General features: G+C 36.9%; 1 protein-coding gene across 3 annotated transcripts in view; it reads right to left on the reverse strand.

Annotated features, from left to right (window-relative positions):
* The window catches only part of LOC105385723 (putative uncharacterized protein DDB_G0282133), a 113553-nt gene that overhangs the window by 12698 nt on the left and 82844 nt on the right, over nucleotides 1–18011 (reverse strand). For 2 of the 3 annotated variants that reach the window (XM_048629305.1, XM_011556145.3), the window contains 3 exons: nucleotides 7829–7926; nucleotides 5831–5991; nucleotides 4086–4279 (listed from right to left, as the gene is read on the reverse strand). In XM_048629305.1, coding sequence (XP_048485262.1) covers nucleotides 4086–4279; nucleotides 5831–5991; nucleotides 7829–7926 — 453 coding nt within the window. Of the gene's footprint in view, nucleotides 1–4085; nucleotides 4280–5830; nucleotides 5998–7828; nucleotides 7927–18011 lie in introns of all 3 variants that reach the window. The other variant, XM_048629306.1, reaches the window with a different exon arrangement.

Consider the following 18011-nt stretch of genomic DNA (forward strand, 5'->3'; position numbering starts at 1 on the left):
AGCTAAATGACCACAGTGTAAAAGTAATAATACCAGTAATTTTAGAGATAACTAGCATAGTATATGTCTTGTAATGACTGTTTGTAGCCAAAATAAAGAAAATATAAATAAATAAATTTATGACTCATTTAATGGCGTTAGGAAAGTAAAGAGAAGACATCGCTTCGTAGCGTAGGTACATTAGTAATTGACAAGCCTTAAGCAGCGCTGCCACCTGACTTGACTTGTATAGATCTGACAGATGCTTGACGGATCAGCAGCTCTGTTTTTGATTTCTAACGTTTTGATGGTAAGTACGTTGACAGCAGCTGCGCAAGAGTAATAGTAATTTCATTATTGCTTTCCAAATTAAGTACATAATTTTAGGCACAGCTTACCTCATGTCTACCTATAAATAATCATACCTAAGAAAAAATATTAAAACGACTGTAGGGATTAAGCGATTTACGATTACCTAAGATACAGTAGACCGTTTCTAATGTATCTCTCAATTGACAAGTTCATCTTGGACCACAGACCCACACACTCAGTTACTCAGTAAACAAGTAAACAGAACTATCTAATCACACCTTCAGGTGACTCGGACCGGTTTCACCGCCTCCCGGGGGAGTTAAACCAGGTTTAACTTAACCAATAGTGGTAACTAAACGCACTTGCTGTAGTAATTATCATTATCGATGTGCCATTCTCCTGCTTTCCATAGAAACGGGGCTGCCGGCAGATCTGGTCATTTTTGGGAAAGTTTTTAAGAGTATAAGAAGATATGAGGAAAATGTTTATAAATACCTCTAAGGGCGAAATAGTGGGATATCTTAGAAGCGTGGAAGATAAAGCTGTTTTAAGGCATATAAGTACCTAACATGTATAACATCGTTACCTATTTGTCCTATAGAACTTTATTAGTTGTTTTTTATAATTACTTAAAAACTTATTCTCATTTTCCCGCTTAGTAATTTTCGTGACTTCACAGTCACAAACATTAAAGACTAAATAGCTAGATGACGGTATAAAATACAAATATTATAATTATACCTATGACGGCCTATGTATAAGACAATTTTATAGTTTTTCATTTACTTAACACTATCCTTCTAGCTAGAAGGATGTCTCACGGTTAATAGACCGGGTAATTCAATTCACCCACTTGAAAGCTTTATTTAACTCGATTTATTATTGCGAGTAGGTACTAGGCTATTTAATATCTTCCGTACAGGATTCGTAAGATTACTACTGGCGTAAAACATTACTACTTTACGTCTCCACAACCGTATTTGTTTCACTATTAAATTAATGTAGGTATTGACATAACAGTAGGTGGATTATTATAGGTCCGCATATAGTAAATTAGCCCAGGAAATCTAGATCTAGGCTAATACTATTCAGGTTTTGTGTTACAAATTGTGTCAGATACCTAGCTTGCGTGCCTGAACTAAGTTTCCTGAATATGCTGGACGCTACATTACATAAATCTTGTTTATTTATTGTTTGAACACTTATTAATCTTATACAGGCATAACTAAGGTAAGTATAGGTACTAACCTCATGAATTAAATACCTATTTGGTATAAAGTATATGTATAAGTAGTTACGTGCCTAAACTATCATTGTGAATTTTTATTTCCCAACTGAAGCACAAAATAGGTATGCAATGAGACACCGCGTACATAGCCCGTGTAACTGTACCCTAGTATCAAAGTTATGTTAATAATCTTCTAAATCTGACACTAGTCCTGTAAAATGATCGTAAGTAAAATCAAGTCGATATCTATCCATTGACTGTTTCCTGCTGTCACAATACATATCAGCATTAACTCTTATTTACATGCGATTAGGGTTTATTACCCAATGGCACTCCTTGGACGCATTAAGTTGGTCCGTCTACCTGTAAAAGGCTAGGCTTTCCATGAGTCTAGATTCTGGTTCTTATCTCAAACATACGACTGCCTACTAAAGATCCTTATGGTTATATAAAAACGGATGACATTGGAATGCACATGTGACTTGTTTGTTTGTTGATGAATGATCAGAGTGATTGACAAGCGGCCTTCGTAGAATGCTCTACATGTTGGATGCTCTGCGGTGCACCTCGGCCCACTAGGATACTCATCTAGATGCAGGGATGGAGTTGGAATAAAATGTAAAATAGATTTTTCAATCAAATCTATAGCTTATTTTTTAAGCGTTTTAAAATGATGTGCATCAAGATTGATATAAGTATTCGGTTTCCTGAATTGGAAAATGAGAAAAACCACAAAGTTTTAACAATTTTATTTCATAGATTATCCGAGTTGAATAATTGATTTACTAGTTTGATTCTGCTGAATAAAGTCATATTACTGGTAGAAAATTTAAGTCGGTAGGTAATTTAAAGTAATTTTAATACTTAGAGCATTTTGATAATGTGTGTCGTGTGTAGGTAAGGCATACAAACAGTCATGTAGTATAATGCCTTAGGCAATAGGCACCAATACCAGTGTAGAACTAAGTGTGAAACGAGTGCGCCTCTTTATTTTTTTTTTACTTCATTCAGCTAGCGATACCTGGCTCCTATTAAGATTTCTTCATCGGATTTTTCAAGAACTTTGCTGATTGATATATGTAGGTACAAATAGAACGAGAAGCTAATTGCCCGACATTGCTATAAGGGAGGCTGCTACATGCTTTGAATGTCTTTCCTTATTCCTAACTGTGGGAAAGCTTTTGTAGCACTATCCTGTTAAAATTGGTCAGTAACCATCTATATCGGTGATGATGCTGTGATTAATTACCTAGTAAAGTATACGTAGTAAGGTCAGATTAATTAGCAAAGAAACTATGTATACACTTTTGTACCTGGTCAAATCAAGAAGCTGTCTTCATATATTTATCATTTTTAAAATTATGTTTTTAAAAACAAAAGTGCGAAAAGTGGGTGCAGCAATGCACCTCTGCCTACCCCGCAAGGGAGTACATTAGTACAAGGCGTGAGTGCGTGTTTTTTTTTTTTTTGTTTTGTGTTTAAAAACAAGTAACTAGGTATGTAGATAATCATGGAATTGATGCAGAACAGATAATATGAGAAAGCGCTTTCATTGTCTCGCCAAGAGTCGTCAGAGTATCAATAGTTCTGAAACTCCCGCGTTTCCCCACGACCGCCGAATCAGCCCAGCAATCTTCACTTATTCGGAGAAAAATCGAAAGGTTCTCACCGAAACTGCAATCTTTCAATTGTATTCATAATTTTACAATTCGTTTACCGTTAAAATTGTTTTCCCAAAGTATGGAACACCGCCAAAGTCACGATCTACCAGCGCTTTGACCTTTTAGGTCTTACTTTTTCGGATATAGTTCAATGTCTCAGTGACAATGATTCAATCGATCGATACAACAATAATGCATAGAGATAAGCATATCTCCAGAGTAATTTATGTCTGTCAATCAAAGTATCTTTTATTGGTTCTATGTGGTGTTAATGCGGCGGTAATGAAGAAGTATTGTTAATTTATTTTTGGCGTCATAGAGTTCCATTCAAAGTTTGATCACGAATTTATCCGTTTGGGATCAGTTTATTCGTTTGTTCAGCGGAATACCTCAATTATCTTGATCTTAGCATTCCGTCCATATCTGCACATTAGCTTAAGAAGTTTTTGCAGCAATTCAGAAATAGACAGAGCTACATAGGCGGTTATGTAAGTGCAAAAACTCTAATGGGGGACTATCACGCTGCTTATGCAGAACACTGGATTCAGGGCACCGCAGTGGCCCAGTTCTAGCACCTCGTGTTACGTGAAACAGTCAAGGTTTTTAGATTTTTGGTACATTTCGCTGAATTCTAGGAAGAATTTTGTGCCAATGGAGCTCGAACACGAAATACGGGTCAGTATGTGGTGAATGTAAATTCACCTCTTTATTTTGATTGCTGCACATTAGGGTACGTTATTAAGTATGCAAAAAGGTTCTCTTGGTACACTTACGAAGTCAATATAGGCACTTCAAAAATTCCAACTTTTTACTGACCTACCTTATTTATGACTTCATGTACATACATTGCACTGTACACATAAACACACCTCACCTCACCTATAACCGCCTCTAAGCCCACTCACCTCCACAAATGACGTCAGCAAGGTTGGTCTGCACGCACTGGTGCGTCACAGCGCCATCCCTGGTAGTGGTGATCTCTCCGTAGAGCTGATGCAGGGCCTCCTCATCAGACATGAGCATGGTGCGCGGGGAGGGACACTCCTCGTCGAGGCTACTGTGGTGGCGGGAGGACGAGCGTGAGCGGGAGCGACGGCGTCTAGGAGAAAAGAGTTTATGGTTAAACTTAAAAACTTTTTGGTGTGCGGACTGCTTGGAATAATTATGATTGCGTAAAAAGGCTTCATGTTTTTCTTTCTATCCAGCCAGGATAAGTCACTTAGGTGGAATTTCACCATACGCTAAACGTATTTAGCAGCCTGTCAAACGTCTGTCAGTTAGTACAAAATGTATTTAAAATTATACGTTTGGTAAAAGTGACCCTTAGTATTTTTAATTGTTTTTGTTTTTATTTCATGTAGGTATCTTTCTACGTTAGCGCTTTGTAATTGCAGAAAAGAAAACCGAGCTTTCTAAAGCTATAAAAGTCACTTACGCCATTAATCAAAGATGATATAGTATTTATCTCCCTCATCTAAACGTTTTTGCTTAGCTCTCTTAGTTCTTGCAAGCATGCATCTGGAATTTCCGGAGCAAACCTGATCATTAGGTAGGTACTGATAACTCAGCTTTCAATATATTTTTTGCTCAGAGCCTCAGACAGTACCTACCTAACCATTGCATGGACACAGAACTTCTCTCATTTTACCAACCATTTTTTGTGGAATTTTTAGTGTAGTCCTTTTTTGCCACACCCAAACTCCGACGAAATGAAATATCATCTTTCCAGCTCAATCGGCCACAGCTAATTTCGTAACTTCATTAAACCAACATTACAAACTTAACGAGCAAGTTTATTCATCCTTGGTTTTATATTTACCTCTTAGCGAACAAACAAAAAATGTATAAAGTAATCGTACTTATTTGGGCAATTATTAATTGATTCGGCCTTAAAAATGTGAGCACTCCCACAGCATCGGCTGAATCGAGGGAATGTATGAAAAGTGAACGCGCAAATCGTGGAAAGAGTTGCATGAACTTTATTGTACTGTCAGACATTGAAAATGTAGATGGATATCTCTCACCCACGACCAAACATCTGCTATTCGAGCAACAATCTAAAACAATGCTAATAAACCTCGCATATTCGCCGTAGATAACGACCAAAAAGCATTGCATAAAGACATAAATTCATCGAAATCGGATTGACTATTAGTCGATTCCACGCCTACTTTTGATTTATGGCATGCGCTGAATGCAGAATAGGCGCCAAACGTGGCGTGTGTTATTTATTATTCCGTGGAGTTACTCATCACCTCCATATCTGCTCGAGATGCAGCGCGTGCGCAGCGTAGTGATGACGCAAGTGTCCACTGCACCGCCCTAGAGCTCCCCAAAAGGCCCGCTGATTCACCATCAGCCGGCAGATTTAATAGCTACGTGTGAACCGGCCACTTCTTCAAGGTCCGCCTTTTATTTTACAGTGCGAGGGTTGTGTAATGTTCCCAAGCACGTGGGACGCTTGTATTGCTTCTGCACTGTCTCGTTTTAAAGTAACAGATGAATTTAGGATTTTATTGCAGCTTTTTTACCCTTGTTACACCTACCGAGTACAGTTGGCGAGACAGTATCCTCCAAGCACTCGGTCAACTGCTAGCCGTTCATTGGTCGGGGATCGACATAGGATCAGGGTAATTGAGTGGATACTTACTCCGGTGTGACGATAAAGAATCCCCTGGAGGTCTGGTAGATCTTCCTCTCTTGCATGAGCTGCGCCAGCGTGTCGTACACCATCTCCTGGGACGGAGTCTGCATCGAAGGGAACTTGGACGACAGGGAGGTCCTGATGCTCTCCAGCGTCGCAGACTGCCCCTGTGAGGAACGCAAATTTATGATAATCGACGCGAAAAATGCAGCCTTCAATACGTAACCATGATATTGACATTGAATATTTATGACCACTGATTTTTAAGATAAGCATCCTGTTTTGCATACAAACAGCTCGCGATAAAAGTTGTGCTTATTGCGTCGCAATTTGTCAGTTGTTCGTGGGTACCGTACGCATTCTAAAGAGACTGTTACTAAACCGACCTTCAGGACAAAGAATTATTAGTGGGCATTAGATATTAATGCTCCAATATTGAGTAATGTTTATAAGCTTTATGCAGATCGGCGCATTGTAAAATCAGTTATCTTAGGAGAGCTGTCTAAACAAGATATCAAGACAAGCACCTGTATTGTGGCCCGTAGGCCATTGACAGAACAGGTTGTGATTTACTCCACCTCGTTGCCCTGGTTGCATTGCAAGCATTACTTGTTACGAGACACTAAATTCAGTTTAAAATTCTTGCAGCCCACATTCCCCGGTGCTTAATGTTTGACACTCGTGAACGACATTCTATGACAATCGATTGCGAGTGTTGCGACGCAGGACGGCGGTGGTGCAATGATACTGCTGGATCTAGATTGAATTAAAGATATCAGGTTGGTCGCATGGTGTGACCTCTCGCATTAGTGATGGCGGATCTGCAAAAAGGCCGTTCGATCGGTATGTACTAACGAGCGTCTGACCGCGAGACAACCGAAACAGGTTTTTGCAGCTGAGCCGCGGTTTTTGTGGATTCATGGCCAAGAATCATCAAAACGACATTAGTCCGCCTTGTCAAAGTATACGGAAAACAGGCGGTGACGCTTGATCATGCAAATCGTATGTTCTTGATAAAGTAATGACTGCGTGGTTAGTCGCGCTTTGCCCTGAACGTGTTTTACAATTAATGGGTGTTAAATAAGACATTAATGCTAATAGATTACACGGTTACTTGCTGAGTTTTATTGAAATAATTATGATTGGTTTTTATTACGCTAACGATCTTTATGATTACTAAACGCGCGAGGGAAAAATAAATGTTGCAGAGTTCCCATGCTATGATAGCTTGTGTCGAAAATTTCAAGTCAACATAAATATCAGTATTTTCCGCAAACACCAAACGAGTACAGTCGTGATGAATCGGTTATTGGGTTATTGAACTAATGCTAAGAACTCACTTATATTTATTACAATTGCATTGTTTCTAATAAAACAGGCACGACTCTTCACCGAATTGCCAAAGTCATGCTTACAAATACCTATTTGTGTCGAGCTGCTTCGATGTATTGAAAATTACGTACAGTATAGCCATTTGTTTTTCTAGGTGATGGTACTTTTCTTTTCATATTTACCGACAGTTAGTTGAAAACAATTTTGTTCGGGGAAAGTAGATCGACAATCCGTTAACGATTTGAAGTTGGTACTTTACTTACCCATAGGTAAGTACCTGGTACCTGCCTACTTATCTATTATTTTTTATCAATTTCATATTTTATTTTTTTATTTTGATGTATGTTTTGGAACTATTCATGTAGTAATGATCCAAATTGGTGTATACTGAAACTTATCCGTCACACAGAGGAGCTATAATAATGCATTGATATAGTTAATTTTCATTAAGTGCATAAGATCGCTTTGAACATAAAATAAGCAAACATTTCATCATAATTCAATTCCTACTCTATTATACCATTTATACTGAGGTAGTTTTTTTATGTTGAAAAATTCCTGAACGCTACCGCCCTCAGCTCTCCCGAACCATAAAAAATTGCGTTTACTCTTCACTGCCCGAACGGAGTAAAGACACGCCCTATACAGGGTGCGACTAATCCTTCGACTGACCTGTGAAGTGAGGTCCATGATGCAGTCACACAGAGCCTCCGGGAGCGGCGTGAACTGGCCCTGGTACGCCGGCGTCACTATGCAGTCCTCGATGTCACCTGAAACAATGAACACCCTGTTAGTTTATTAGATTTTTTTTCTAAATAAGGTAGTAACTAAATAGGTATGGTCCGATAACATCTGCAGGGTTGCGGACTTGAGGGGAAGCAGTGGACCAAAGCGGCACACGACCGGAATATATTACTTACAAAAAAGAAAGCATATAGGTACCCAACAGTGGGCTGTTGTTGTTGTTATAGGAAGATGATGATGATGAAGTAAGTATTCTGCAGAGTCTACATAGGATTAGAGCCGTGGACCCAAGTGAAGCGTCATAGGAAACCGTGGGGAAGAATATCTGACCTTTCCCGCAAGGGAATAAGTATATATTTAATATCAAAGTGTCATAAAACTCATAATAATGATGTGCCATATATGGTATAGTGATATTTAGATTACTTTCCATAGTAAGAGGTTTTATGTGCTAAGGTGAAGTGCGGTAATTGCAACTAAAAATATTGAAGTCGTAACTTCATCATCTGATAATTCTTTATATATAAGGAAATAGTATTACTGTAAAATCATGCCAAAGTCAAAATTTCATGTAGATTTTATTCTACTATCATGACAAAGAAAAACTCTGAAGAATAAAGAGCTATTGCCAAAAGTTCCGGCAAAGGCAGAAATAGTTGCAATTACCCCTCCTGGCGGGTAATTGCAACTAATCGTTTTATCTCCATATTTTTCTATGTGTGGTGTATATTGTGTATTTGAAACACAAAGACTAAGATAATATTCATAGGATTGTGACACTTATCTCCTTGTAACTACGACCAATTTCGCATGAAACTACTGTTTAGCCGTGGGTCTGGTAATTGCAACTAATTTCTCAAAAATAGTGATGGGAACTTTATCGTAATTTTATCGACAGTCATGTAGTGTCTGCCATCGACAAGCCAAGAAGACCATGGTAGCAGAATAAAACTCGGGGATAAAAATTAATAGCTATATTTTTATTAATAAACATTAAATATTTTACTTAAGGTGAAGTGCGGTAATTGCAACTATCCGGTAATTGCAACTAACTTCAATAACTCCCTCTAGAGTTACTTCATTGTAAAACGACAGACTAAAATCAATTTTAGATCATAAAAGTTCTACCCAAAAATGTGGATGGCGCTGATAGCTCAAGAATTGTGGGAGTTATAAAGCTTTTTGTCATCGGCCATTTTGAGTCTGCTGGAGTCGGATGGACATGGTGTGCATTTTTATTTTATAAAATAGTTTTTAGTGGTTCCTCGCAAGGTTTTTCCAAAAAAAAAGTAAAAACTAATAACGGTAAGTCATTTTGTATGTATTTGTTTTATTCTAACACGATTGTTTTCCGAGTTTTCTGTGTTTACCAGACAAAAAATGCAAAGTCTGGTAAATGCAACTATTTTGCAGTTTTTAGGGTGGTTACAATTAGCTGCCAATTTTTGTATGAAATTGGAAAAAGCCAGTGATGGGGCAGTGAACATGAATATATCGATACAATCACTAATAATATAACACACAAATAAGAATAAAAGGCTGAATACCAAATTTTAAACATATCTGTTAAGCATAAATTTTTTTAGAAAACCTGCAAAATTCCACCCGGCATCCTGCCTGCGGTAAATTCCGAAAACTTTCCAAAAAATTGTAAAAAGGCTGTTTGATTAAACATTAGTAAAATCCTCGAGTACAATCTAAAAATGGCAGTTAAGAATCGAGACGAAGAGGTCATTGCACTTTCTAGGGAAATGTTAAGAAGGCAAAACGGGGCGGAATAAATCATAAAATATAATTTTGGTTAAGAGTGCAAAATATAGGTCAAATTGGGAAAATAATTTATATAACTAACCTATTGATTATTATATCATAACTAACAATTAAAATAAGTTATCTTTAAGAACAGAGTCACACACTAACATCAGGCAAAACATGACCTATAACGACTGAGGGGCCGAGCCATTGCCAGGTGTCTATTAAGTTCTCCGAAGACAGCTGGCATTGGCCCTGTCCTTGTTAAGTTTGTTGCCATTACTAATGTAAGTGTGACTCTGAAAACCATTAATTAAAAAAAAAGGAAAAAAAAAAAAAAAAAAAATTCTTGTATAATGAGATACACGGCTGGGGGTTTTTAGTCGGTTAACGCCCGACACTACCTGGGTCCTCTTCCCAGGTGTCCATGTGGATTTTCCCCCAGCAGTGGAAAAAAAAAGGGAAAAAAGAAAAAGAAAAAAAAAAAAGAACAATATATATATAAAAGATAGAATATATATACCTATATATAAATGAAACTTCCTTACCGAGTAGAAAGTAGATAAAAGAATTAAAAACTATCTCATAAAAATTACCACTCTTCAAAAGGCACGGACATAAAGTCTGTGGAGTGATAACAATTTCTTAAAAAAAAAAAAAAAAAAAAAAAAAAACATTAGTAAAAAGATTAATAAAAATATAGCTATTAATTTTTATCCCCGAGTTTTATTCTGCTACCATGGTCTTCTTGGCTTGTCGATGACAGACACTACATGACTGTCGATAAAATTACGATAAAGTTCCCATCACTATTTTTGAGAAATTAGTTGCAATTACCAGACCCACGGCTAAACAGTAGTTTCATGCGAAATTGGTCGTAGTTACAAGGAGATAAGTGTCACAATCCTATGAATATTCTCTTAGTCTTTGTGTTTCAAATACACAATATACACCACACATAGAAAAATATGGATTTAAAACGATTAGTTGCAATTACCCGCCAGGAGGGGTAATTGCAACTATTTCTGCCTTTGCCGGAAGTTTTGGCAATAGCTCTTTATTCTTCAGAGTTTTTCTTTGTCATGATAGTGGAATAAAATCTACATAAAATTTTGACTTTGGCATGATTTTACAGTAATACTATTTCCTTATATATAAAGAATTATCAGATGATGAAGTTACGACTTCAATATTTTTAGTTGCAATTACCGCACTTCACCTTATGTTTAATCAAACAGCCTTTTTACAATTTTTTTGGTAAGTTTTCGGAATTTACCGCAGGCAGGATGCCGGGTGGAATTTTGCAGGTTTTCTAAAAAAATGTATGCTTAACAGATATGTTTAAAATTTGGTATTCAGCCTTTTATTCTTATTTGTGTTTTATATTATTAGTGATTGTATCGATATATTCATGTTCACTGAATATCCCCCATCACTGGCTTTTTCCAATTTCATACAAAAATTGGCAGCTAATTGTAACCACCCTAAAAACTGCAAAATAGTTGCATTTACCAGACTTTGCATTTTTTGTCTGGTAAATGTAACTACACAGAAAACTCGGAAAACAATCGTGTTAGAATAAAACAAATACATGCAAAATGACTTACCGTTAATAGTTTTTCCTTTTTTTTTGAAAAACCTTGCGAGGAACCACAAAAAACTATTTTATAAAATAAAAATTCACGCCATGTCCATCCGACTCCAGCAGACTCAAAATGGCCGATGACAAAAAGCTTTATAACTCCCACAATTCTTGAGCTATCAGCGCCATCCACATTTTTGGGTAGAACTTTTATGATGTAAAATTGATTTTAGGCTGTCGTTTTACAATGAAGTAACTCTAGAGGGAGTTATTGAAGTTAGTTGCAATTACCGGATAGTTGCAATTACCGCACTTCACCTTATTTATATCGGTATCACGACTCTGACAGACATTAAACTAAACGTTTATTTTAAAAAGATTAACGTAACTCCCCAAACGCATACCAGGATTACATAAACGCATCACAAGCTTATAAAAACGCTCAAAATAATCTCTTCAATCCCCGGAACTCCAGAGCATTCCTGAAAACGCATAAGTTACCTTTCAAAGTCCCCTAATACCGTGATCGTATACAAAGTAAGTTTGACACTGCAGATATTTTCATTTGGTCGTGCCCGCAGTGATCGCCTGTATTTTGGACGCCTGCCAAAAGTTGCGGGCTGCCACGTAGCTATGCGCTTAGCGGATCGTAACGATACAAATATAAAAAAGTATTTAATTTTATGGCACAAAATATAACTTACAACAAAGGCATACAATAATGAAATAGTACCTACTTAGCTGTCTACAAATATCCATATTATTACTATGAGTCAAAAATCGCTCACCGCTAGAACTAGACCTCTTTCGAGGAGCAATCATCCAATCACTCCTGACTACCTGTCTCTTCGTCAACTAGAGTGCGTTTAACCTGATCGTCAACCTACCTAATCAATTTATAAAATGAATCATCTAGTTCGTATCAAACAAAATATCGTTGGCCTACCCCCAACGGATACCGATAATGTGATAGCTTTATTATAAGCTACATGCGCTCTGAATGGGAGGCCGTTAAGTTTTAGCACTCGTTGGGAGGTACTCACTCATTATGAGCAGTAATCACATGCACTTGGGCGGATTTTAAGTATGAACATTGAACATGCTGGCGCCTCAATGAATACCTGCAAGGCTATCTAGGTTTATCGTAAAGGGACAACTTATGTAATGAATCGATGCTAGCAAATCTCTGGTAAGTATTGCTTAAAAAGTAGAATGAGTAGCTGTAAAAAAATACATTAGAACCATCTAAATAAAAGGATTTCTGATTCATAATAACTAATTTTAACAAAGCAAGAAAGGAACGTTTGGTAACAGAAGATATAGATTTTCGTGAAACACAGAAACAGCCTAATCATTCATTTGCACATTGTTTGTTAAGTAGGTTTGACGAGGCACAAAAGTGTGTAGCTACCTATAAAGCTTACCGTACTTTCAGGATGCTTCAGCATTTCTAAACATTCTCTACAATCCTATGTCCATGGCACTATCAGTCCCTGCGGACCGTGGCTGCCTGGTTGCATTGTGCTGATCTAATTTATTGCATCCCACCTCCACTGGACGATACTCGTACATCTATCTATGCCAATTTTGCCTATATTTCCTTTCATGTTACGATTCGCTTAAACCCTTCAATGGTGTTTCATTGGAACGGTGGGGTCAAAGAGACGCATAACTTTTGAACGGCATTTTGATAAAATATTGCTAAGAACAACCTATAAATCTATGACCCAAAGTAAACAAAAATCGGCTCAACTGTTTGAGAGATACATAGAAAAATAGACGCATAGACACACAGACAGGTTATCCTCATAACACCGCTTTTTTGTCTGTGGTTAAAAATGACAATAAGTAGGGAGATACTTGAGTGGTTTTATTTGGTTTGGAAGTGGTCTAGGTACCTACATATGTAGTTATAGCGTCCTACATTAATCAACTTCCATATTACAGCTTGCTGTAATATATCTTGCGGAATATAGCGGCAGAGACTTTATACTCCAATGGTAGCTACTTAAGTACAGTCTAAGTAACTACTGAGATCTTAAGGAAGGGGAGGTCACACAGGCATTTAACTTTCTTTCCAGATGGCTCTTTGATTTACTATTACAGGTCTAATGTCTTATGTAAATGTTCCTTTAATTGTAGGTGCTTTCCTATGTTTGATGATACCGCGGAAGGCCTGGGCACATAGCAAATGTACATGACAGGAAGTACATAGCTATAATTATGTAACAGTAAAGAAGCCCTGTAATAACTTGATAGGAAGAAGTAAAAGGCAGGTAAACATTACATTATAATCTATGCGTAACATATTGCAGATACTTGTTGAGTAAGAAAACAATGTTTTATATGAGGTAGGTTTTAGAATTTAACTTTAAGTATATTGAATTCGTCTTTATTAATTAATTTCTTTAACAAACAATTAAACATTTAAACGTAACGGTTGGATAATAATTGTGCGGCTTTCTATTACAAATTATTATACCTATTATGTCCATTCATAGTACAATAACTTAATATATCGATTCCTTTGATCAGAATACAAACTCATTAAACTAAATCTAGACCCTATCTTAAGGAACTGGTCATAAAGTATTGCACCTTACCGTTTATTTCATCCTGAGCAGGCAAACGAAACTGAATACCCAGCTATTACCTATGCCCGGGGTCACTCTATCTTAAGAAAAACTAAGATTCAGCGCTGTTGCATAAACGTACGTTCAAAGATCTTCAAACTTCTGAAGTTAGCAGTGACAGTGAATGTTATACTTACAAATTTGTACCGTGTCGAACTAACAAACCGCCTATTCATTCTTTCAAAGAATGACACTTAGGGCTGATTTTTCCATGGTCAGATAAAAGTTATCTGGGGATTAATTCCGATGTTGTCGCGTCAGAATGTTTGTATGAGACAGAGACACCAACAATTTTACTTTCCTGACTATTGAAAAATCAACACACACACACACACACAAACACACACACACACACACACACACAAACATTTATAATATATTGATAAGATTAAAATATAAATTTTATTTGTCACTAAATTTTTACTTTTATTATTTACAATAACTGTAAATATAAATAAATAAATAATAAAAAATCGTTTATTTGAAAACCAACAAAGACACATACATATTGTTGAAACCTTGGTCCTCAAACTAGGATTCCCTGTGCTATGAGGACCAGGACCCGTCGTCGATTATTTATCTAATTTAAAAGTACCTATTAGAAGCATATATAAATTACAAAAGTTAAATGCTTACTTGCTAATTAGGGATATACTGTACTAGTAAATAATCAATTTTTTTTTCAACACTGTACCAAAACTATTTATGTCAGGGGCCTGCTTCTCATTAATACACTCTATTCTATAGCCTAGCTATGAGAGCAGACGCTACGGCAACAGTCTACCAATTATGTATTTTCATCCAAATCCTAGCCATAAGAACTTTACTGTAATCACCTTAATTACTTCGAATAAATAAATTTATTATTATTATTACAAAAGTTTAATCGCAGCCAACTTCAGACATATCAAGTTGAATGCATGAAAGCTCTCGTTCGTTCGGTTTTTGTAAAGTCAGTTAGAGTAACCCAACTCAGCAAACCCGTTCGATTGGCCATTAATGTAGTTTCACTGTTTGTGGACAAAATGAATAAACATAGAATACGCACGATTGCGCAGCATAGTTAGTGTGTTTTATATGAACATACGATGCATGGTCATTGGTCAAAGCCGCGTCTGGGTTTTTGGGCATGAATTATATCAGTGAGTCGGCGTGCGCTTATATTGCCACCTCTGCTGCCATCTGACAAGGTGTACGTGAAAAGTAACCGCTATCAAATTGAAATAACGATAAATCAATGTGATAAGTGTTGTCTGGTCTTGAGTTTGCCAGTAAAGTGGCAATAGGCCCGTCAGTATTCAAGCAGTATAGCATTTCATTGGTGATAACTTCATGCAGCTATCCTACACCCCGTTAATTTTTACCTAGTAATTATGTACTACTAGCTGTTCCCGCGCGCTTCGCTTCGCCTTAAAAAAATTTCTCGTGGGAATTCCGAGATAAAAAGTAGCCTATGTTCTTTCCCAGGGTCTAGACCGTATGTATACCAAATTTCATTCAAATCCGTTCAGTAGTTTTGGCGTGAAAGAGTAACAGACAAACAGACAGACAGACAGACAGACAGACACAGTTACTTTCGCATTTATAATATTATATAGTAAGGATAAGGATACATCTGTTTCGTGTTTTTGGAACTATACATATAGGTATCGTATAGTCTAGTACGGGATTTGTTATTTTTGAAAACTATTAAAATTTTCATGATAGTTTCCGCAAGAAGCGCCACTTAGTATGCGAGAAAACGTAAACTTTTATAGTTTTCGCCAAACTGTCAAACCTGTACTAGACCCCCAGTGCCAAGAGCCAAGAGCGGTGGTAGCTCAGTCGGGTAAGAGCCCGCTTCTCACGCCAGAGATGCGGGTTCGAATCCCGGCGCTGACATGTACCAATGAGTTCTTTTCTGAATTTAAGTACAATGTATACCATCGCTCTTACGGTGAAGGAAAACATCGTGAGGAAACCTGCATATCTAGATTTAGCACATCTAGATATGTGAACCCACCAACCCGCAGTGGACCAGCGTGGTGGGAAATGGTCCAAGCTTAGGAAGGCAGTTTAGACCTTGGGGATATGCACAAAGGTTCCACTCGAGAGAGCCAGGTGCAGGTACTGTTACCCCCACAGAGAATAGAATAGAATAGAATAGAGAGACCCCCAGTGCTCTTAAACCGCTAGTTAGCAAAAAGTTCCCGCTTAGCCAGCGGACTGCACACAGAATAGTAAGTTCCAGTCGAGTGCCCGAACATGCTCTGTGGCTCTCCGGATCTTTTGTCTGCTGTGCTCCAAGAGCACCTACCTATATAGAGTGAGCTTTTGTCAGTGATCACGGCAGGTCAATCTCATATTAGCCACCCCTTTCGTCTATACCTATACCATTTTTGCCACACCCAGTATACGTATTGCCTCAGTAAAGATACTAGTCATGTTCGTAGAGGTAAAATTTTCAGTACAATGTTCAGGATAGATTGAACTAACTTGATTGTTCTAACTGGGTTACTTTTCCAGGTGGTTCACTGTTAAATAATCACCCTACCACTACTAGCCGTGCTGAGCCGACTGCACCATGTCGATAAGCTAATTTAGGTTAACGAATAATGCGGCTTTGTTCAGTCAGTGTTGCCAGTTGAAATAGCTCACGTCTGTTTTTTTATATTATCTTTGACTCGCTTAGTTATTGAGCTTACGGTGGTGATTTTTTTCTAATTCAGGCTTCTTATAACTTATCAATAATATGTTTACTCCAGCTTACACGCAGAGTCATCATAAATTGCTAAGGCTCCTAAACCAATTATACATAACAAGTACCTACCTATAAGTGCTACCTAAGTATTTGTAAAGCATTTCGATAAAATAATTATTTAGTATGTACTCACATTCTTAACTTCAACGGATACTGTTACGGATAAAGACTTGTAAACTCAATATTATGATATTTAATCTCGATATTATAATCTCAATAATATTTTATTTATTACATTCAGTATTTCAAAGTAATATTATAATAATTATGAATATTTAGTTAGTAATTTCAGTTTTATCGGCACTAAACATAGAATTGCATTTCAGTACATCACGACTGCAGCAGTAAAATGGAGGGTTTAATCGACTAAAACTTATTTACGTATTCTTCATGATACTAATACAGGGTGATGCAAAAAAATATTTTCCATAGAAACTTTGTTGGTCACGTTGGATAAAGTATGGAGAATATTTTTTTTTCCCGAATTTTAACATTCTGATTTTAATATTATTTCCGGGCTTAGATATAACACGCGTAGGTTTCGGCTTAGTATCTAGTTATACCCTTTTTTCAACACAACCGGTATAACGATATATGGTGTATCAAATTAATTAAATATTTTTCAATCGAAAAGAAGGCTAACACACATTTTAGTAATTAAAGAGGTAGCATAGCATCTGATCATGACCCTTTTAGGTCTTTTTATTTCGGGACGGAACGTGCAGGGTATTTTTATAGTTAGGTCAATCCAAAGGTTAAGTAACGACTGTGTCAAGGTAAGAAATTAACTGAATTTTGTGTGGGTTTGAGTAAATTAACTTAGGCGTTTGGTAGAATAAGACATGTGTGTACCTATTTAACTTACACTTGACTGCAGTATTTAACCATTATTTGACTTGATCTTGACCGTATTGCGACATCATTGACATAATTTATGACTATTGCATAGAGCTACCTCGGCATTACAAAAATCACTTACCGACTATTTGTTAAGTTTCATCGCCTGTGAACACAAACACTTCATCATCTATTTAATGTGTTTATGATCATTATTTATTATTTAATTAAGTGAGTTCTATACCATTATAAAGTTGTTTTAAAATAAACTCAATGCGGCGGCATATTTAAGTGTCACACGATTTTCATATTTCATATCACCTATTTCCTTGTTATGTTGACATTACCTACCTACTATTATATTTGCTTTGGCTTCAAAGGTATACGCGGTATACATGGTGTTGCAAAAAGGGTGTACTAAAAATTCTTGAAATTCTGATTTCAGATTCGGGCTTAGATATAACATGCTGCACATACTGGATTCGGCTTAGTATACCCTGTATATGAATTTCTTCTATTTATATTTTATATTCCATTTTCAGTAAACCATAGAAGAATCGATCATAT

Source organism: Plutella xylostella, chromosome 22, assembly GCF_932276165.1.
Source record: "Plutella xylostella chromosome 22, ilPluXylo3.1, whole genome shotgun sequence".
NCBI classification, from domain to species: Eukaryota; Metazoa; Arthropoda; class Insecta; order Lepidoptera; family Plutellidae; genus Plutella; species Plutella xylostella.